At 43.9% G+C, this 23,158-nt stretch overlaps 1 protein-coding gene and 1 long non-coding RNA gene across 3 annotated transcripts in view; both read left to right on the plus strand.

Moving 5' to 3' along the window:
* Positions 1 to 4,363: 4,363 nt before the first annotated feature.
* Positions 4,364 to 5,952, plus strand: LOC117244663. Its single transcript, XR_004498163.1, has 3 exons — positions 4,364 to 4,754; positions 5,482 to 5,562; positions 5,708 to 5,952. It is a non-coding gene; the product is annotated as an uncharacterized LOC117244663 (long non-coding RNA).
* A 664-nt stretch (positions 5,953 to 6,616) lies between these two features.
* Positions 6,617 to 23,158, plus strand: part of TET1 (tet methylcytosine dioxygenase 1) — a 63,124-nt gene continuing 46,582 nt past the window's right edge. For both annotated transcript variants that reach the window (XM_033515767.1, XM_033515768.1), the window contains exons 1-2: positions 6,617 to 7,101; positions 15,903 to 17,954. In XM_033515767.1, coding sequence (XP_033371658.1) covers positions 16,026 to 17,954 — 1,929 coding nt within the window. In that variant the 5' untranslated portion in view covers positions 6,617 to 7,101; positions 15,903 to 16,025. The remainder of the gene's footprint in view (positions 7,102 to 15,902; positions 17,955 to 23,158) is intronic.

The following is a 23,158-nucleotide window of genomic DNA, read 5'->3' on the forward strand; positions in this document are numbered from 1 at the left end:
CGCCGCGGCGCCTGCGGATCGCGTCAGCGCCGGCAGCCGGGCCAGCCCTCCGCAGCCTGCCCGCGGGAAGGGCCGGCTTAACCCCGGCCCAGCGGCTTCTCACCCTCTGCCCGCGGGAAGGGCCGGCTTAACCCCGGCCCAGCCGCTTCTCACCCTCTGCCCGCGGGAAGGGCCGGCTTAACCCCGGCCCAGCCGCTTCTCACCCTCTGCCCGCTCCGGGGCATGCCTTTGTTAGTGCCCCCGGGGTTGGCTTGCTGCTCCTTAAAAACATCCATCCGCGCGCTTCGCCAACAGATACATTCGCCAACAGATGTATTTAGACCTGTGGGCGCACATAACCAAAACCTAAACGGCTCTAGTTAAGATTGTACTGTAAAATACATCGATTTCTTTTTAGCCGTTTAGATAGCTACTTCAACTTCGTGCTAGAACGTCAACATCTCTTTTGTCTACAATTATGATTTCATACTCAGAAAAAATTATGATTATTTATATGCAAGCTTTAAAATTCACCAGAAGGGTAAACACTGGAAAAAAAGATAAAAAAACCTGATTTTAGAATCAGAAAGGTCAAACACAGTATCATTCTGCAGCTGTCAACATTTTTGACAATTTTTTAGATTTTCTACAATGTCTCTCTTGAATATAGGCTTTCCAGAAGGCATTTGACCTTTTGTCTTCAGCTCTTGAATTAAAAAAATAAACACAAGTGCATCCTCTGAATGCTGGTGCATGGAGCAAGGGGAGAGCACACACCTGATGCCTGCTGACAGCTGGTGAAAAAGCTCATGGTGTCAGCTTTACTCTTAGTTTCCTGCTGTTATTCACCTCTTCCTTATATACTTTTTGCCCTATACATCTTGACCTGGATTTCAAGTATTTTACATATACCTTTTTAAAAAGTTAGTCTTCTAAAACAAAGAAACCAGGGAAACAGATCTCAACACTTGCACCACTAAAAGGAGCCACTTTCCAAAAAAATTGCCAGAATATTTTTGTTTCCTTTCTCCTTAAATTGTGTCAGATTGTCTTTTAAAAAAATCTATTAATTTTTCCCTTTAGTAGATTATATTCCTTAAAATTAAGCATGTGACAGAATCAAGGCAACTTCATTTGGCTCTATTTGATCATTGCATCATTTATATGTTTGGGAAATGGCTGTTAAAATACTCATTCTTTTAAAATTTTTTTTTTAAATAGATTTCTTCTACAAAACATTAAATAAGTTGCAGAAAACCCTCAAGCCTTTTTACCTTTTGTAAAACATCTGCAAAATTAGTATTTTTTTTTTAAGTCACTGTAAGTCTCTAATGGAAAGGCAACTGTTCTGTGAGTTATTGAAGCAGGTTTTTAAGCCACTATTGATGCCATGTTCTCCACCCAATTTGTATTCTTTTGGGTTTCTGCTCAGGAAAAGCCTCCTCCCACCACAGCAACCATACTCTATTAACAGCTCCAGCTGTAGGAATCTAATTTACTGATTTCACACAGAAAAGCATTGCCACTGCACTAACAGCTGAAAGTCATCAAGTTTCTAGAGTTTCACCACAGACTAGAAAAATCAATAATCACATAGATGGGCTGTTACTTCTCTTAGCTACAGGCAGGATATTTCAAGATACTTTGTCAAGCCTCATAATTTAGGGAAGGGTGCCTCATGTGTGCATACTCTTTAGAAAAAGCAGTAAAAACTCTCATTGCAGAGCTAAACAGAATATCTTACATAGATATGTTAACACACAAAGGAATTCAGCAATGAGCTTTATGTGCCTAGCTTTACTGGGTTTTTAAAAATACTTACTGGTATAAAGTGCTCTCAAGGTCTGTTTTCTTCATTAGCCCCTGTAGTAGTTCATTTGCACCTTTAAATCTTAACATTCTCCCAGTTGTCACTTCATCTTTTTACCTTGAAATGTTTACACCTTTTAGAGAATTTCTCCGGTGACATCTCTTTTATGACCCATTCTTAAAAGTTATCAGCAATTTTAATATAATTTGTGTTACACTCATGTGTGACACTACGGCATCCTCCCCCAGTAAATCAACAATCAGCAGGGGAGACATGAAAATTATAACACTCAGGAGCAGAACTACAAATTTGAAGAAAAAAATCAAGCAGGTAGGTAGTTTTATCAATTGTAATTTGCTCCTGATTTTTTTGTTGTTAAAGATGCTTAGTTTTCTAAACACATTTTAAATATATATTAATTAAAATAGACTGGCAATGTTCTAGTTAGGTAAGCTCTCCTCACAGTAGTGGTTGCTGAAAAGATTCTTTTCAGTGCTCTTAAAATGCTGGTGTACACCAAGCCCTGTTTTGGGATAGCTGTACAAATTACCATCAGTGTCATACCTCTGGGCAGTAAGATTTTTAAGTCTTTAGGCTTGCTTCTGGTCTTTACTAATTAGTGATCTGACATAATACCTATCCAGTTGCCTGTTTATTTGCTCCAAACCACATCTACAGACATTAGAAGTGCATAACTTCCCCCACACGAGAATCATTCTTCCCCTACCACAAAAATCACAGCTTGCAGATTACAGCTCCTCTAACAAACCTCAGCTCCTTGGCACTGTGCTGTCTTGAACTCTCTTTACCTCTGTCAGCAAGTAGACAGACAGTTTTTTCCTGAGGTGAGCAAGGAGCCAAATAAGACCACAGCACAGGAGATCCCTTCACTGACAAGGCACAGTCCTGCAGTGGGAAGGGCAGAGATGGGTGCTGGGAACAGGTTCCAGCCCCAGTAAGGGCCCAAAGCAGCTCTATGGTACATCTAGGCAAGAAAGGAACAGAAGAGAAGGCCCGAAACAGAGCCAGAGACACACCAGAGGATCATCTAGAAACCAAACTCAAAGAACAAATAAGACCAGAACCAACACCCAAAACAACTAGTGCCTACACCAGAGCTTATATCAGAAGCAGTTACCTAGCCAGGCCTGAGTTTAAATGCTCACCCACCAGGAATCAAGTGTGTAGTGGAAGCCCCAGGTGAGGCTGGTCATTAAACCTTGTTGATACCCTCAGGACCCCAACTGAGCCTGTCAGTGAGGTCTTCAGTGAACAGAAGGATTTGACTGATCAGAGTTACTGAGCCTGCAGTAATACAGTGAGTGCCAAATTTCTCTGGCTAAGCAGGTCCCTTCGTTTCTTTCAGGTGGCATGAAGAGGTGTTCCATACGTGACCCCTGTGTCACATGGCTTACTGCAAAAGTGCAGTAGCCTTGAAACACCCAAAACTCTTGGGTCTGTACATGCACAATTAACCATGTCTTGCCAGATGAAGTGTAGATGTAGTCCAAGGCACTACACAATTGTTCTGCTGTCATGCTTTTTATTATCCATGCACAATCATGCAGTGAAGTAAGGGCCAAGATTTCCAATGAAAATAGAAACTGGCAGCAAACTGTGGTCCACTGCAGGTCAGAAACATCTGTCAGGAAGTATTTAGAATAAACACAGTGGGCCTGTATAATGGGTATCACAAGCTGAAATCATAGTCCCTCCTGGCCTTATTTCATATAAAATAGTGTTAACGCTTAAAATATCTGTGTTTAGTGTGCCTACAAACATTAACCTGTTCTCAGTGCCAATCAGGCAGGTAGATACTATCTTGAACAAGGGCCAAGAAAGACTAAATGAGAAAGTGATTGTCAAAAGCACAATTAGAATTCAAGTTTCTGGATTAAATTCATGTTGTTCCAGACTCTTTCAGACAGTGCCAACTAACAATGCTGTGGGTGCTTTATCTGATCATCTGTATTACAAATCCAAGGGCATTAACAGTGTTTGGCCAGTGTTCAGCTGGATTCACAGGCACAGCAGCACACACCAGAGTGGCACACAGGTTCCTAGGTCACATCTGGGCTGGGAGCAGGCTGCTCACTCTGTCATGCTGGAGCCCGAGCTAACAAATGTGAGGCAGGCTTTGCTAGAAAGTGGAAGTTGTAATCTGTGTTTTGTAATCACACAAACAAACAGCCCTAATGTTGCAGTATCATCTTTCCACGGCAAGGAAAGCAGGGCTAGCTAAGATAAACCTGGTTAGATCAAATCTGTCCCTTAAAAAGCAGCTTAGGTATCTTTGCGGTGTAATTATCAGAGCTTTTGGTTTGTGAAGGGCTAAAGCTCAGCATCAATCTAACCTTTCTTGGCTTGGACTTATGCTGTGCCTGTTGCAGATGACACTGCAGGACTAATTTAGGGACAGCATACCTGAATAGTTCTGTTTCCAGGGTCAAGGGCCCAAGGACACTAATAGGTCTTAAGGGACCTGACCAGCTGCACCTGGAGTCTCCACCCACATCCTTTGCCCAAGGGCCCAGGAGCCCTATTTAAGCTCACCTGGCTAAGAAACAAACTTTGGTTGTTTAGGGCCTTGGTTTGGGCCCTACGTCTCTTTAGTGTCTATGGTCTGTTTATTATTCACTCAGGTTGTGTGTAGTTTTTCTTACTCCATGGGTCTCCAGACTTGCTTGTGACCTGAAGACTGAGTTCTTAGCTAAACTCCAGACTTGTCCCATGTTCTGGAAGCTGTGTTATTACCTGGCCTTGTGCCTGAATGCAGATGGTGCCCCTGGGCCTGTTCTGTTTACCCTGTGTGTGTACAGTGGGGCTGGGTGCTGGCTGGTGGGGTCCTTGTCCTGCTGGCTGTTGTGTGAGGCTCCCTGTCTCGCAGAGAGCAGCTGCAGCTGCCACATGTTCACCACAGACTCAAACTTTGCCAGAGCTGCCTGCAATGCAGAGCTGCTTACAGGTTTGTGCACTATATTGCCTTGAACAATGTTGTTCAGTTTCATTTGTTCTGATGAAAACTTGCATTTCCTCCTGGAGAGTAGCATAGGGATAGCAGCACTGTGTCAGATCAAAGGTCCACCTGTTTAAAACCTCACTCAGAAAAATAGCTACTACCATATACATGGGGAAGGAGGCTTGGGTAGCATACAGGGCATTTAGTTACTCTTTCAGCTTCAAGTAACATATTGTTAAATTTTTGCTTTAAAAAAACCCCAGCTCCCTAAAGTTTTTTGCCTCTTTAGTGTGCTGTAGTAATGAGTTCTGTGGTTGGAAAACATGTTGCATTTAGTTGCTGTCCGTGTTCTGATTACATGTTTGATATATTGCCTTGATAGCCTCTACTTTAGAGAAAGGGTCTTTGTTTCTCTCAACACACATTAAGTGAATAAGTATCTCTCTCTGATGTTACTTTCCATCTTGTTTTTGTTTTTTTATCATATTAGTTGAGATTTCATCCAGATTGCTGCCTTTCTAGGGTGGAATCACCACCCTAGCAGTGCATTTAGCTGCTTCCTGTGCTTTTAGGTACATTTGCTAGATTTTTATGTGTCTTTCAAGTTTCCCTTTGTACCTTTTAAGCAAAGCAGAACTGCACATTATATTTGAGATATAAGTAGACAAGAGATCTGGGCTAAATAATGATGGTGTAGGGGTGTTTGCTGTTCACTTCTTCCCTTCTTTTGTAGTGATCCCTGACACTCCACTTGAGCACACAGAACAGCTTCGCTGCAGCACCTGTCACAGTACCAGGATCTCTGTTTTGAATGGTAGGAGTTGAGTCAGAGGCTGTGATATTCATGTTTCATTCCATGTGGCTCACTTTGCTTTTCAGTGAAAGGATTTAATCCTGTTTTACTGCCCAGACAATGTGGGATCTTCTTCCAAACATTTATACTTAGCTTGTCTTGGTAGGCTGAGTACCTTACTGCTGCCAGAGAAGATTGTGATCTGGTGCTGCTTGCTGCCCAGGATGGAAGACCTGAGACCATGAGCACATTAAGTCTGTGGGTGTGAAAATTAATAATTGTTAGTTCTTGTTTGCTTCCTAGCCTTTAGCATGTCTTTATTGGAGCTGTGGTTGTGCATGTTGATGTTTGGGTGCTCCTGTTAACCTGCTTATTCTAAATAAACCTTAGCCCTCTTTGTTTGTTGCTTTCCCCCAGTTATTAATTTCTTGCTCTGCATTTTGTTCAAGCCCACAACCTCTAACTTACTGCCATGTCCCTGAGAAACATATTCTGATTATGTAGAGTTTTATCATCAAGTTCCAGTTCCTTCAATTTCTGCTATGTGCAGCAGTTTGAGAGCAATGACTCTTTTACCTCTCAAATTACTGGTTATTTTATCTTACAAAAACAGCTTGTGCTACCTTATATTTTAGCAGGACAAGTCTTTGGAATGATATCCAGTCCTAAGGAAGAGATGGAGTGGTTACACCCAGCAAAGAGAACTTGTGCATTGCTAGAATTCCCTGCCACTGAGGGCAGCTACTCAAAATTCAGGTGTCTGTGGTGTAGGTTTCCCCTTGTTTCAACTGAAGTGTCTGTGAGCTTGGTAAAGATTCCCAGATTGATTTCTTCTTTCACTGCAAGGATGTGTAGGGTGGGTGACAAGAGGATGGAGGTGCAAATTGGTGATAGGCTACCTATCCACGATCACTGAAGAGCAGCAGTGACAAGGAGTTGTGCAGATCCATACCACTGCTTCTCCTTTATCAAGCATCACTTAAACCAGCAAAATGCTGGCATTTAAAGCATCCCTAGGAATGGATGGATGTGGACAGCACCGCTCACTTGTGTGCAGCAGAAACTCTGCAGGCTCACATTTGACTGGGCTGGTTCACACTTGAAGTGCTTTATATTGCACCGGCTACAGAGTTAATAATAATGAAGCCTTTCTAAAGAAGTACTGCTTGGGTATATTGTTTCACATATCCCATTTCCAACATCTGTTTTTCAGTCTGAAGAGATGTTAGATTTGGTGGGCTGCATCTGACAAAAGGCTGTGGTGATAACGAGGGGTGGAAAGTCAGTGGACTGACTCTTCCTCTTACCATAACATTTTACTCACTCGTTTCCCTCTGGGAAGGAGCAGCAAATATCAGTGGCTCTTAATGAATGAGGTGGGGGATGGGGAAAGAGCAAGGCTCATTATATTTTACCTCTTTGCAGGAGGGAGAGAGCGGCTTAGCAGATCTTCCTTCTCAGCCAGCATCTTCCTCGTGCTGCTGGGAGTGTTTTCTCCGGGCGTGCGATGGCCGGGCCCTGCTGGACGCTGGTGTTCGAGGCTCCTCCTGGATGGCACATGTAAGGGCAAGGGGTTTGTCCCCCCGTGAACCCCTCGCCTGTCACGGCTGCCCAGGCTTTCCTCCTTCCAGGCTAAAAAGAAAAGGGATGATTTCATAGGGTGCCATCACCGTGGCTGGCCGGGGGGTGTGCGGCGTCAAACCACAGCCTCCGCGAGTAACGGGATAATTTGCCTTTTTTCTTATTACCATCATTTAATTTCGTCCTTGTTGGTAAATAACCCCCGGCGTTTCCAGCCTGGCACGCCGACGGCGGCTCTCGTGGGCAGCCGTGGGGGCACCGGCGCCGCTCTCCCGGTCCCCGGGGCCGTGCCGTGTCCTCCGGGGGTGTGGGTGGGGTGTGGGGGGCGGCGAATCCCGCTCCGGCCGCCAGGATCCAGGGCGCGTTTTGCCGCCTGCCGGGAGGGCTCGGAGCGGCGAGCGCCCCGCCGAGCCGCCCCCTCCCCGCTCCCTCCCGGAGGGTCCGGCCAGGGGCGACGCCGCCGGAGCACCGAGCACGTTTCGCGGCCCGGGGCTCCTCTCCGCGCCTGGGCTCGTAGCGCCATGGGAGCCGCCCGCCCGCGGGGGCCCGGGCCGTGACCCGCGCCTCGCCCCGCTCCGAGCCATGCCAGCATCGCCCCTTCCTGAGAGCTGCGGGCCGGCCGCGCCGCAGCCCTGGTACGTGTGCGGGACGGGTCCCGGGGCTGCTGCGGGCGGGAGGGGGGAACGGCGAGGACCTCTGCTCTCCGAACCCCACCTTTTTTCTTTTTCTTTTTTTTTAATCCCTCTGTTTTTTCACTCCTTCCCCTCTCGTTTATTCCCTTGGCTAGTTGCAAAGTTGAGCTCCGGTAGAGTGGGGAGGGGGAGGCAGGGACACCGCCGCGGCCAGGCTCGGAGCCCCGCGGCTCGGGCCGTTCCGAGGCGGGGGGGAAGGCAGGCTGGGGGTTATTCAAATGCAAAACGGAGTTTGTTGGCCGAAAAAGCGAAGAAGTCCGGTCTCCCTGGCTGTGCTGGAGCGTGTTTGAGCTGCAGCAGCCAGAGCCTGCCTGGAAAAACCCGCCAGGCAAGAGAAACTGCCTGCAGCTTGCGTGGAGGACAGGGAACAATTAAAAGGGACCCTGCCCGGCCGTAGGGGCCCCCGGCCAGCCGGAAAAACCCCGGAGCCCCCTCCCACCGCCCCATAGGAGCGGCGAGAGAGGGCTGTGCAGCATCGCCCCGTGGAGGTGCCGCTGGTGTGCGGGGCTGGGGGGAGCATCCCCGCGGGAGCTTCCCCGTCTTTGCCGCCGGAGAAGCCGGGCGCGTCCGGATGGGCGCTGCGGGTCCCCAGCGCCGTCGCTGGGGTCGGCCCCATTGTCTGCAGCCCTGGGGAGGGCTCCCCGGGTTGGGGGGGCACGACCAGCGGCGGGGCCGGGCCACGAGGAGCCGCTGCCTCCCCCCCAGGAGGGCCCTGCCTGCCCCTTCCTGCCTTGGGGTCCGCCTGCCTGCGCTAAAGGAGCCAGAGCCCTGCAGGGTTATGGGCGCTGAGTGCTTGTCCAGCTGCTCTTGGAGCTGGGGGACGAGAGGTGGTGGTCTCACGGCAGCTGGAGGCTTGGTGCTGGCTGGAATGCTCCCTGCCGTGCTCCTGAAAGAACCAGGGGAGTTCGCCGAATGGCTGAGGAAAAAGGACGAGGCGGCCTGCTGGGAGGCAGGAGCAGCTATAACCTTACGGAGGTATGGCTGCTGGCTCCCGAGGAGAACAGGACGGGTTTGCGAAGGGACCAGGCGCAGCAGTAGTCAAAGGAGACGCGCCAGTTGTGTGCCCAGCCTGTCCTACACTCAGCCAGCCTATCCTGCTGCACCCCAAAGATATTTAAAGAGCAACGTAGTCAGCATCACTTGTATATCGGCCTACGTAGCAGCTAGCCAGCGTGGAGAGATTGCTACTCCTTTAAGGAGGAGAGGGGACTGTGCGCACCAGTGTCACTGGAGTGAGGCTGCTTCTGAAAACAAGCTGGCCAGGGTGGCTAAAGAACTCTTACTCTAGAAATTATATAAATGGTAAAATGGGCGAAGATCGCAGCATTAGGGATTTAAACGTGACTGAGTGGATTTCTAAGGCGGAGGTGTCTCTTTAAATTTTCAAGACAATGGAAAAACCTGTGGAAACGATGATAATAATAATAATAGTAATCTTCCAAATAATAAAAGTTCTCCCCGGCTGTGCTCCGTGATTTTTTGAGGTACTCTTGTGGAAAGGCAGAAAGCTATTCTGTGGTTTAATTACCCTGTTTTCATTATGTCAGTCTACACTAATTAGGAAAACAGATTGAATTGGGAAAATTTAGCGTTTAGTCTTGGTCCAGGCAGGTTGTCTGGTCGACCCTAACCGTAACGGAGGAAAAGCTGGTTTATGCTTTTCGGCGGTAGTTGCTCTGCCAGCACAAGGGGTGTTTGTGGTGGTTGCTCTTGGGTTGAGGGTCAGTCCCTCAAGATAAGAGGAGTTTTTTGTGCTTGGAGGAGACAAGAGCAGACTGAGTTGTGCAAAGCAGGTAACTGGGGAAGAACTCAAGGTGACATACACCAAGGAACTTTGATATTCATAGTTTCTGTAAGACCTAATTCTTCACTGTGCAGTAATTAAAAATCTTCACTAGTAGTGTTTTATTATGACTGGCATGGTACCCTTGGTTGTTGAAGCTAGCCTAAATACTTCCATCCTGCTTTCTGTTTTCAGATACTTAAAATTTCGAAACACCTTTTAGGCTGAAATTTTCCAGGCTTAATCTTTGCCTGAAGGCTCTTCCCTCCACCTCCCCCTTCTTTTAGCTGAGTTTGAGATAAGGTGATTCAGTTAATGGTGGGGGGTTTTTGTTGTCCTTTTTAAGAAAAGGCAAAATTCCCTGAAGAATGGAGTCATATTATCAAAAAGAAATGCAGTGCTTTAAACAGCATAAATGCAGAATTAGAGAGACATATGATGAACTGGGGTGTTCTGTTTGGTTTGCCTTCTTTTTTTTTTTGTATTCAAATGTATCTGGAGTGTTCTGGTGGATGGGTTTTTTTCTTCGATGAGCCTTTAGAATTTACTTGGTATACTTTTACTTTTTAGCATTTCCCCCTGTGAAGATCAGTGCTTGGCTGCACTGCACATAGGTTCAAGTAAGTCTGTGCTGCTGCTGCCTGGCTGAAGGGAGGATACTTGCACATGTGGTGTGAGTCTTCACAATGGATTTTTGGCTCAAGTTGTCTGAGGCTTAATCTGGTTTGTGGTTTAGGCATGTGCAGTTCCTTGCCACGGTTCTATTTTTTGTTGTTTTCCCCTAACTGTTCTGATAGCGCTTTCTCTAAACTGGAAGGAGGTTTTTTTTATAGTATCTTTTTATCTGTGTGGCTCACTGTGTAGTCTCCAAGGTGCATGAAGTCATGACATTCAGAATGTTAACCATGGACATCTCCAGCTGAATTCACGGAGCGTGCCTATTTCACAGCAGCCTCCAGCTCCTCACGCAGCGGGGTGGCAGCCCTGCCTTATCCTCCAAACACACAGGTGGCCTTCCAAGGACAAAAATTTAGGATGAAGGCCCTGGTGCTCGGTGTGCTCAGCATCATCTTGTGTTGCTGATGAGTGAGTAAAGGATTGTGCTTTATGTGCCTTTGTCTTTGAGCAGCTGAGGTGGCATCCTGTGGTGTCTGTCCCACATTTATACCTGCTGGAAAGTGTTACCGTAAGCCAAAGTTTGATATATGTGGATGAAATATGTCCCTTTGCTTAAGGGTGGCATAGTCCTGTAACATAAAGCAGAAAACTTCTATGGAGAAGAATGGAGTGGGGAGGCCTCTGTGTATGAAATAATTCATGGTGTACTGAGATGGCAGATGAGAAGTTCCATTTTTATTTCTTACCCAAAACCAAATGTGTATTCAAGGATTAAAGAAGGGGGAAAGGGAAAATTGAAGCTGATTCTCCCCTCCTAACCCATTTCCTTTCTTTTCATATACGAAGTGTTCTACAGGGCAATGAGTAGATGCAGGGAACTGGGCCAAATTGGAAAGCAGGTTGGCTTTGGTGCAGCTGGGAAGAATATGCAGATGATAAGACAGGCTTTTGCACCTGAGGGTCAGATTTTTTAAAGTCTGTCTTCTCTGGTATCTCTTGCATCTTCCTCTAGATTATTTGCTGCCAGAAGATGAGGTGCTTTTCAATTCTAAATTGTGCATCTGAGCTTGTGTGACAGCTTAGTCACATTGTGGCCCTTATTGTTTGGGACCTGCATATTATTGAGTGGCTTTTATGAAAGCTTCCAGATCTGTTTCTCCTAAGGGCAAATCTCAAGGAACTTTTGAAAAGATACCTGAACACTGAAACAAGATGTATTTAATCTGGCTGTAGTGAAACCAGCTAGCTAGTCAAACTAGTGACTGCTAGCTGTGTCATTTTTTTTTCCTATACTGCTCTGTTTGTTCAGGAATAACTTGCCATTTTTCACAACACCATAAAGAAAAAGCCACCATTTTTTATGAGGACACATCTTCTAATATCTTTCTTTTATCCCCTGCCATCTTCCAACAAGAATCAAGTTATGTAACAGTCTTGATTGACACTGTCTAGAATGAAAATTTGCTTTATCTTTTTTTTTTTTTAATCCAGTTGTGTAAAGTGAAACACTGTAGTTTGTTTTTTTTTTGTTGGGTTTTTTTTTTGTTGTTGTTGTTTGTTGGTTTTGAGTTCGATTTTTTCTGGAGGCATTCTGACAGTGTGGGGTTAAATTTCTTAATTACCTTGTAGATAGAATTCTCATTATAATTGTTTGGAATTTTGACCAAGACAGGACCAAAAGATTTAGGCTTTGATTAGCTTTTTTAGCAGTATTTGTTGAGGATTATAGCAGCCAGTGGAATTGTTCCAGATTTATTACCATGAATGAGCAAAACTTAAGCAACTGGCCTTACAAACAGCTTTCAGCTTTGCACATGGATTAGGAGAGAGAAGTTGGTTCAAGAAATAGACACCTTCAGGATGATATTCTCTAGGGCAGTTCCCTGCAAAACCTCCTGTCACCTATTGCCTCTTTTACATCCTGCAGACACCTGTGCTCCCCTTCCAGGGAAGGCATGGCAAGTCTCACCTGGTCTGGCTTTCAGAAGAAAGCATTGAAGTAAGTTTGTTTCTCTCCAGGATGATAGAAAAGTGACATGTTGTTATATTTCCCCATGAGGTTTATGTTTTATAATCCTGTTGAGTCCATATAGATGTTTTGGAAATGGAATTAATTGTTTGTTGTGAAATATGACTGATGTGATAAAGCCATTTGTGGTCCTTCAGAAGCAGCATGAGATGATTTGCAACTGCTGCAGATATCAACAGTCCTTGCCAGTGCTTTAAATGGAAAAGGGAAGGTAAAATATTTCCTACTGTCACAGGAAACAAAATTTGAATACCAGCCTTGTAGCTACCTAATATTCTGTTCTAACTGTGGAAGAGGAAACAAAGAAATAGCAATATAACATATAGGACAGGTTATTTAAAATGTCAGACACTTTTTAGCTAGCAGTGATGGTGGTTGTGGCAGACCAGTATTCAAGGCTAGGGATTTTTTTAAAGGGAAGCAGAGATCTCTTGCTGGCAACCATTTTGCCTGAGTGTGTAAGATCACCTTGCAGGTCAGGTACTCAAAATCCCAGACATATATAATTAAAGTGAAGAATTAACCCCCTACCCCTTAAAAATTTTCCTTTGGGGGTCTATTCAGATCTCTTCTGAAAAAGCTAAAGTCACTCCAGTGACAAAATTAAAACAAAATGGGTAAAAGTGTTCTGTTCTTGTGACCCTATGTTGTCATCTCTGAGTCAGACAAAGACTTTGCCATCTTTTATAATGCAGCATTTACACCCAGGCAATTTCCTACAAATATCAGCATTCTTTTTTTTAGGAAGAGAAAGGGAAGTCTTGAGCCATTCTGTTCATAGCCTCTCTAATTTTGGCCCTGAAGAGAAGCAATGCTTTGGCATTGATAGCTTTCTACATTCTTGCCAGACTGTTATAAATTAAGTTTCTGATTAATAATTTTGACTGTCGTGCTTCCTGAACTTCCACAGTAACAGTAGCAACTACTTGTGTGGGCAAACAATATGAGCAAAGCATCATTCACATGCAGTATGCTCAAAAACCCAGTCACCGTTTCCACTGCAGACCTCCTGTATTCTCTGGTCATTCTGCTTCTGTTTTAGGGCTGATAAAGAGAAAAGACTTTATCACTTCAGTCCCCCTCCTGATTCACGCATTGCCATGCTGCCTGGCCTTTGTTGATGGCTTGCTTTCTTCCTTGCTCTCCTGGCTGTAGGCTCTGAAAGTAGCTGGCATTTCTTCTCCTGCCACTATTATGTAGCTTCTCTGCTAATGGCTGCAGCTGTGCCTGCTGCTTGCTTCCAGCTGGTTTTGCAGCCCCTCCAGGCCATCCTTTGGAATGAGGATCCCACTCTCTGTCACAACCCCAAGAAACTGGGGAGGCTTTTTGCAGGCTGCCAACAGCTATTTCATGGACCTGCTGATGTGATGCCCTCTTTGATTCATGGAGTGACTCCTAATGGCCACATCCCCCTTCCCCCATGTGCGTCCAGAGAAGGGTGGGGGGAGGAGAGTACTCACATTACCTTCGTTTCAGTGTTGTATTTGTTTTACTATTCCACTGTCTGACCCAGCTTTTATAGAGAGCTTCTGTGGGAGCTGTTCAGGTCTCTTCTGCGACCTTTGAAGCTTCACCCACGATTATAAACAACTGCACGTGTCTACTGTGTCTACTTAGTCTCTCCAGGTTGGATGTGTTGCTGTGGAGGAGGGATGCTATTTATTTAGCTTGTTTATTTTGTGTTTGGTGGGCACTGTTTTCTGAGCTGACCTGAGAACTGTTTAGTCTTGTCTTGTGCAGTACTGCTGGCTCTAAATGGTATTTGTGTGTGAAAAAAACCTTCTGTCTCAGTAATCACGTCCATCTGATATGCAATGTGAAGATGTGATACAAGATAATCACATGGTGTTTAGATAAGATGCTTGGTTTGTATGTTGTAGTACAGAGGATCAGTTAGCTTGCTACAGCTGAATAAATAAGAGCCAGGCTTCAAAATGCTTTAAATAAGCGACTCAAAAAGAGTTTGGGGAGTTACTGTTAGGCACGGTGGGTGTTGTGGGCTGCCCAGGGCTGTGGCAAAGCAGCTGGCCAGAAACAGGCTGGCTGCTGCTGTGCTGCTTTGGGGAGCACTGAGCTGGTGGCCCCACACACAGACCATGGGAGCTGGCTGTGCCAGCCCATCCTCTCAGCAGGATAATGAGTGTTTCTTGGGGCAGTGCTGTTTGGGCTGCAGCAGCAAAACTCTCCCCACCTTCAGCAGAGCTCAGACCAGGCTGTGGGCAAGTGCAGCCTCCGTGAGATGGCCCTGCGGGCTTCAAGGTGGGGATTGAGGTCATAGGAGGTGATGTCAGGAACCTGGTAACACTCTTCTTTCCTTTTCTATTTCCTTTAGAAACCAAGATTCCCTTTCTTTTACTTCCAGTTGAGGTCAGGATTTTAGACATCATCCCCATACTTCTTATTCTTCCTTTTCTTGGCCTCTTCCCATCAATGAGAGGTGCAGAAGGCCTGGTGGTGACTTGAATTCAAATCACCTCCAGTGGTTTAAGAAATTTAAAGAAATGATGGTGAAGGGAAGGTGCCTTCCTGCTGGAGACTATAGAGCCTCTGGATCTGCCTGTTCCCATTTTAAGGCTGCCCTTGTCTACCACATGATCTATTCAAACAGCTAAATAAAGCTTTAAAAGCCTTCTACAGGTGTTTAAAAAACACTAGGTGCTTAAAGATATGTACTTGTGAGAACTGCTTTACTTTAAAAGAAAACCCCAACCCACCTTGAAGGAAATTGCTTTGGAGCATGAGAAATTTGTTGTATCTTTTGAGATGATCCAGCTGTGCCTGGGGGCTTGGGGGACCTGTGCATTGCAGTTGTGTCTGGGGACAAAAGCTTGTGACAGATGTATGGTGTTTTTTTGAAGGTAGATTTAAGTTGTAGTGGTGAAGCAGAGACCTCTGCCTTGCATGAAACATCTGATATAGGCAGACAGTATGGAATCAAGGGTTGGAATGTAATGCAGTGTGCTGTGAAGGTATTCTGGAAGATAACACTGGGAAAGACCAGTACTTCCCTGGTCCAGTTCCCCTGTAATACACACAGATTAATCTCTTTGGGGAGCTAGTAACTTTTATCTGGCATTTATCTGGCATTTATCTGGCGTTTATCTGGCATTTATCTGGCATTTATCTGGCATTTATCTGGCGTTTATCTGGCATTTATCTGGCATTTATCTGGCGTTTATCTGGCATTTATCTGGAATTTTACCATGTTATCACATGAGCTACCAGTGGATGGTGGAAGAATGATAGGTGCCCTGGTGATTTTATATTGAGTACACACAAAAAAGAAACTCAGCTTTGTTCTTTTGTTCATCCTTACACTGATGAATACTACTCCTTACTCAAGGGAAGTTTATTGGTTAATGAACTGTTAATAAAATTGAGAACTCAAACTTTTTAGTACTGATATAAAATAGTGTGTGATGTCGCCTGGTCATTTGAGTTCAGTTTGCTTCTTTTTGTTACAGACCTTTAGGCAAGCTTTTTATTTTGTAGTATACTAATATTTTCAAAGCTTTTTTTGTGCATCTCATCACCCAATACTGCTGTTTCTGATTCTACCTCTGTATTTTTAAATACTAAGAATGGTCAGTTGAATATAAGTGCACATTTTATTAATTAGAAATATATTAATGCTGTTTTGTATATTTTTCTGTTTCAGAGTTGACACTGTATGAGCACAGAAAGCAGCAATGGGAGTATGTGGTTTTCTACTGAAGAGGTCTCCCAAGAGCTCATGATTTTTTTCCATCTCTCCTCTTAACATTCCTCCTGCTCCACAGACATGGCTCACCATGCGAGGCCTTCCAGATCAGCCAAAAAAGATGAGTTAGGCAAAAGGAAAACTAACCAGAGCAAAAAGAAATCTAGCCAAGTGAGAAAGAAAACCACAAAGACTTCCACAAAAGCCGTTAGTTCTGGAAAAGGTAAAAAGCCAGCGCAAGAAAAAGATGTTAAGAAAAAACAGCAAGAAAAGAAACCAATCATGAGCTCTTCAGGGAGACTTCTCAGGAGCAGTGTAAGCAGAACCTTGTCTGGAGTGTCTTGGGTGAGTTTGGAGAAAGCTGACAATATCCTCTTTCACAGCCAGGATTCTTTCAACATCAATGGCTTTACAATGTCTCTCCGTAACCGATCCTTCTCCCAAAGATTGTCCCAAACTCCCATAATTGCAAAACCCAAGAAAGCTGCAGCACAAAAAAGGCTAGAAACAAAGGAAAAACATGAACAAGAAGCCCTGGCAGTAGTAGAAGAGAAAAGCAATGAAACAGGTGAAATAGCTTTGATACAAGATTTAGCTCAAAATGATTTAGCTGCTCTGCCTGTAGAAGGCTGTCTGTGTAGTGAAGGCGAAGAACCTGTTATCCCATGTGCCAGTCAGGACAAGGAGGCAGAAATATCTGAAACAGATGACTCCATTCCAAACTGTCAGGTAACTGATGATGGTACGGGAGCTTCAGAGGTGAAGTCTAAGCATGAAGACCTGCCCTGTGAGCAGATACCCAGTGATCTGGATACAGGCAGTTTGGCTGAAGCGTTTGTCGAAGGCGCTGCGCTGGTGCTTCCATCTTCTCCTTCTGACTCTGTAATTGCCTCTGAATCAAACTCGAAGGTGCATGCAGAGACTCCCTTCAATGTGGTGCCCAACAGTACAGAGCCTGACTTCAGCTCTGTTGATACCTCAGACCTCAGCTCAGCAGTACTGATCGAGTCGGTCACACTTGCCAAATTCCACATTGGAGCAGGGTTGGACATGGTGCTACCTAGGGAAGAACAAGACTTGCATTCCGCATCTCTAGTTACCTCTGAGTTTAACTCACAAGAACATTTATTAGAAGATGCAAGGTCACTTGCAGATTCCTGCTTGAAGGCAGGCTGGGATTTGAAATCTGGGAATAAAGACATTGGTTCAAATTCCAGTTCTGTAGCTGCCTCTGAATCAAATTTGCTTTTACGTTTTGGAGGTGCAAGCTCTCTTGCAGAATACCCCATGAAACTGCTTGTGGATTTTGTACCCATTCACAAAGAACTTGATTCAAATTCAGATTTGAGCTTTACAAAAGAGAATTCAGAATTTGACACACAAAACATATTTACAGTATGTGAACCAGTCTCCAATACCTCTTTAAACAATATTGAAGTAGAGGACATTGAACAGCTTGTTAAATGTATTGATGCAGAGACATTCATTTTGAATTCAGGCTATGTCCCCACTTTATCTTCAGATTTAGAAAAAAGCACAGTTGATAAAATCTCTGCTGAAAGCTCTGGACAATTCTCTGCAGGTTTTGTTTCAGAGTTGCCTTCAAGCATGGAAATCTCTGCTCTTGCCTCAGAAAAAGCCATAAATGCAGATTTGCCAGCTGACTCAAGACTGCAGCATAATGATTATTCATCACAGCTGGGAAGTGTCGGAGTAAGCTTGAATTTGTTTCAGGACAACGTGAGCAACAGCACCGAAGCAGTAGAGGCCTCAGGGCTGTCCTCTCTTAAAAATCCAGCTGGTGGTTACCCTGTTCCATATTCATCTCTGCTCCCTATGCTGGAGAAAAAGAAACGAAGGCGTTGTGGAGTCTGCGAGCCCTGTCTGCGGAAAACAAATTGTGAGGAATGCAGCTGTTGCAGGAAGCGCAAAACTAGTCACCGGATATGTAAAAAGAGAAAATGTGAAGAACTGAAAAAGCCACCACCACCAGTCATGCTACCTTTTGAGGTAAGAGAAACAAGTTGCAAATTAAGTCACTCTTTCGAGGCTTGAGGTGCAAAGGGAAATGCTGGCCATGATTCAGCTTGAGAGAGTTCAGCAGGGTTACTGTTGGTGCTAACAGGTTGTACATTAACTTCCTCTTGTCATCTACAGAAGTGTAGGTTAGAATGAGCTGGAGTTAGTCTTGCTCCTGTTGTGTAAATCCATAAAATCAAAGGTAAATGTGGCTTTAACTCTGTGTTCCAGATATTGGTATGTTGGCCAAAACAATTGGAGTGCATGAAGGAATGAGAAAGGGTTAAGCACAAAATGTGGGGAGAAGGGAGACTGAGGGTAGTGTTAGGAGACTGAGAATTACTAGGGAGAGTGTTGGTGTTTTATAATACTGAAGGCTAAAAGCAAAGGAAGACAGGTTGTCTGCTCTTTGGTTCAGTTAAAGTAATTTGCTTGCAATGACAGATTTGGTGGAAATCAATTTATAAACTTCAGGGCCAAGTAGTAGCTGCATTTTCCCCTTTCACATCTGTCTGCCTTTCTAATTGTCTATTCTTCTGTTTCTCTCATTTCACTTCTCTTTCCTCTCTCCCTTTGTCTTTTACCACATTCCCTATACGTACTTTCTTTTTCTGTGTTTCTTACTCATTTTTTCTGACCCATCAGCCTTTTATAACCCAGGTCATAACTTTTGGAACAAAGAGGAGGGAAAATACAGTCTGTATGCCCATGTGATAACAGCACTGACCTTCTGAGGGATTTCAGTTTCAAGATCAGGCTTTAAATCAGGTAAGTAGGGAGTTGAACATAGATTTCCCACATCCCAACTGAGTTCCCTGACCTCTGAGCTGCAGTGAAACTCTGCACTATCAGGTCCTGCTGGGAGTGTTCTCTTCATGTGATCCAATAGTACCTGAACCACCAAGGGGGAGAGGATGTCTTGGTAGTTAAATCACTGGGACATTTGCCTTGGGATGTGGGAAACTGAGGTTCAAGTCTCTGCACCAGTGTGTACTCTGAGTGGAGCAGTTGATACTGGGGAGAATGCACCTGCAAAACCTTTCTCAAGAGTAATTTTGTTGAAATGGTGTGTTCTTAGAGCAGGTAGAAATTCCTGTCAGCTAAAGAGATCTCAGGAGACCTCCTGTTTTCACTGCTCTGTCCTGTGCTTACCAGAGTTGGCAGAGAAATCAGTTCTGGTTTTAAGGTAGGCAAGCAGAAAGAAGAGTCCTTTAGTAGTGAGGGAATATGATATATTCCCCTTTGTGGTGGAAGTGTATCCTAAGGTATGATTTAGGGAAGTAGGCTTAAAAAGTTTGGCTCAGAATACATTCAAAAACCTCAGTTTCAGCTGCTCCTTAATGCTCTGAAAAAATCATTGAGGAGAGGGACAGTTGTAATGTGGTTTAAGATAGATATTAAACCAATAAAGGTGGTAGAGACTTATCCTGACTTTCTACAGCAAAAGAGTCATTGTATATTTAGTCAGAGGGATTGAAGAAAAGTTCATGGGAGAGAATTCATGGAGTTGAGGTAGGAAGTGATCTAAAAGCCATGTTTTAAAAAGGGTTTTGGCAAGGTCAGTGAAAGGAAGCACTCCAGCATTTCTGTCAACCTTTGTTTTCCAGGCTAAACATACTTCTTTTCTTGTTGCTCAGCCTGACCTTCTCCTTGCAGATTAGCTTTGCCCCTTCACCTTTGTCCTCTCTGGGCACTCCTTTTGCTTTCTTTATGAGAGATTCCTTGTTTTTATTCTTTTCTTTGGCAGCTTTTATTTTGGTGTGCTTTTATTTCATTAGACTGGTCACATTCTGTATGATGCATTCTGAGCTGCACCAAAAGCCTCCTTAATTTCTTGTTAAATCTTGTATGAAATTTCAGGGTGGTGCAATGGAGGAAATGAAGTATTCCTGGCATTTAAGAACATGTCAGGTATTTTCTTATAAAATTGTATTTGAATGAAACCTGGTGCCTTTTCAGATGTTCCTAGAAAGAGGCCTTGTTTTATTTTCAGTCTCTAGAAACTGCTCTGAGGAAATGAGAGAGTATTTCTACAATGTTACATCAGCTCTTTCAAGGTGTTGAGATACAGGAGAAGGTGTTGGGGGATGGGGAATGCTATCACTCAGTTCAGCAGCTATCCTTTAGATAAGATTGCAGGGAATTCCATTGTTTTCCCAGACTGGTAGGACTGGGACTTTGGTGACGGTGAGGTGTTTCAAATAGAAAGCAACTGAGGAAAACCCATAACTGTAGGTCTCTGTCCATGGTATGGAAAATGAACATAAATAATTAAAAGAAATGAAGTTGGCTTCAGTGTGTTCCTTGTTCAGAAGAGTCATGCTTCTTTCTCTCATGTTGGTGGAATGTAAGCATTTTTTGGAGGTGATTCACTGGGAGGAGGGTGTAGGGGGATAGAGCAGGGAGCATAATTTAAATGTTGGTGTTTTGCTTTAAAGGAATTCTCCCCCCATTCTAACTAAAAAATGCAAAAGTCACAGTGAAGCCAGTGAGAGCTGTGTGAATTAAATGGCTGTGAGGGTTGGCAGTCCATACCTGCTGCTTAGGAAATAAAAAGTATTGATTTTCTTTAAGAGTTTACATGGATTTACAGTTATAGGGAGTAAGGCCTGGCTGGTAGAAACCATGAGTGTAAACTGAAGTGGATATTCCACAACCCATGCCCAAATGTGCACAAGCACTCAGCCCTTGGAGAATGTCAGTTGTGTGTTTGGAACTGGCACTAGTTAGCTTACTGTTATTTCCATTAATTCACACATAATCCAGATAAAAGATTTGAAAACTATATTGGACTTGAAAAATACCATTTAAAAACAACAGCCACATAAACCTTCAGTGATATTGAACCTTCCTGAATGTAATGGGTTTTGCAGGGATGTGACATCATGAGAGTCTGGATAAGGCATTGTGGGCTCTAGTTCCCAACCCCTGTGTGTAGTAATATTGTTGCATTTAATGCCCCTCTTCCTGAGGAATTCACACTGTGCCTCTTTGGTTTGGAGCTGGTAAAGAAGAATACTAAAATATATAAGGGAAAACATTTTTTTTTTTTGCTTATTGAAATTTTGGAAAGAGCAGCCCAGTAAATAAAATGTAGGGAAGCTTTCATAAGAAGAGGAAAAAGGCTTTATCTTAGGTTGCTGTCCCTCTCAGAATGAATAATGCAGGAATACTTCACAGTGAAGAGTTTGAGAAGCTTACCCACACAGGATTATGACACTGCCACATTTTTGTCTTGTCTTTAAAGGACTGCTGTTTTCTGAAACAGGATTGCAGTTACTGAGGGCTATTTCACAGCTCTTTTGTTCCCTCATCTCCAAGGCTGCTTTTTGCAGGCTTGTCAAGGCAAGGTGCCTACACTTCAGAGTCCTGCCTAGGCAGGGAGCCCTTTTGGGTTGGAAGCATCTGCTGGGGAGAGCTTTAATTCCTATTAGAACTAAATAGCTAAATTTAGTGGGACCTGTAGTCAACAAACTGACCAAAAAAATGAGGTCTCTGAGTGTTCAGTTGGGTTGCTCAAGGTGTCTCAAGACATCTTATTTAATAGCTGTAATCTGAGTAACATGAAATATTAAATAACAAGAGGAGTCTGCTTGTCTGTGGGTTTTTAACACACTGTTGAAAAACCCAGACCTATTAAAAAAGGATGCTGCAATTCAGGCTGGTTGGGAACTTTCCAGTAAGCCATTCCTAGATTGGAAAATGCTGAATGAACAGGAACCTTTCACAGCTACTGTCTTAATGCAACTGGTTTTGGGGGAAGTTTCTCAAGGCTTGAGAAATTAAATTTCTGTTTAAAACCTAAAATGGGAATGAGAATTATTAGAACATGTTGGTGGTAAGGGCTTTTTGTCTGATGCAGACCAGGGGCTTGAACTTTGGTCTCCCACATCCCATCTGTCTCCTCTTGAATTTTTTAAAAGTTTTGCTCTGCTTTGGAACAAAACCAAGTGTTGAAATCTCAAAAAAAAAAAATAAAAATCTTGTTTTCCATCCAGGCCCAGCTATAATCAAGAAATTTAGACTTTGTGGTATTTATTTTACAGTATACTCCAGAAATATTTAAGCCAGTTGAATTTTAAAATGAGTGCACATAAAAACATTCCCGAGTATGATAGCTGAGAGTTTTGTAAGGGTTTCCACAGATGCAGGGCAGGGAGTTGGAGTTGTGCAGTTTGCTCTTACTTTACACTGACATTCATACACTGTGGGAGTATAAAATAATTACAACTCACAGTACTTTGCCATTTCTCTGTGTTCCTGGGTGTGGACTATGATGCAGCCTAAATTACAGTGAGATGGATTAGTTTGTGCTCTAGTTATTTTCAGAGGCTGTATTTAACAAGTTGCTTCTTCAGTGCTCCTTATTTTCTGTGTTGGTTCTTAAAACTTTTTTGAGGAAATTATTTGAAGAGTTTTCTTTCTTTCCTTGTGTCTGAGGACCCCTAACATGAGGTTATGAGGAAACCTGAAACTTCTGTCCAGTGCATGCACCAGTCTGGGCACTAAATCAGAATATGGGGTCTTAGGTTTCTAAGGAAACAAAATACTGTTCCTTTTTCCCCCCTGTATCATAAAGCATCTTAAGCAGCCAAAACTACGAAGAAGAATCAGATCCCTAAGTGCATGTGATTTCCACTCTCAATTTTAATGTGCAAAAAAACCCTTGCAGACTTGGGGTATCTGGGGAGGAAAACATGTCAGTATTTTAATTTTGCCTTATCCTAAATCCTATTTAATACATCACTCTGGTGCAACAAATGAAGAGCTTAACTACAAGGTGGCATCAGTCAACAAAAAATGGGCAACATCTTTCTCTGATTTAATCGCCATGCTGGGGAATGAGTTGTGTGTCCACGTCTGAGCATTTCTGCTGATTTGCACCAATAAGGGGACAGTGATTACAGCGTAGCACTAGATAAGAAAACAGATTGCAGTTTGTAGGTGATGAAAAGGTGTTACTGGGTTTTATCTTTAGTGCATAAATCCACTGTTCTGGTTTATATGTCAGCTGCGAGTTGTTCCAGCGAATACTTCTGTGACTGCAGTGTTAGATATGTTGTTATTTGTTTGTTGTCCCGAGTCACAGAGTGTCTGTGTGATCCGGGAGGGCTCGCTGGGACCCCTCCGTCCTCCTTCCATCCGGATGAGCCTCACAAGCAGGTGCAGTTGTGGGAAAACAATCGCAGTTTATG

The sequence above is a fragment of the Parus major genome, chromosome 6 (genome assembly GCF_001522545.3).
Source record: "Parus major isolate Abel chromosome 6, Parus_major1.1, whole genome shotgun sequence".
Lineage (NCBI taxonomy): Eukaryota > Metazoa > Chordata > Aves > Passeriformes > Paridae > Parus > Parus major.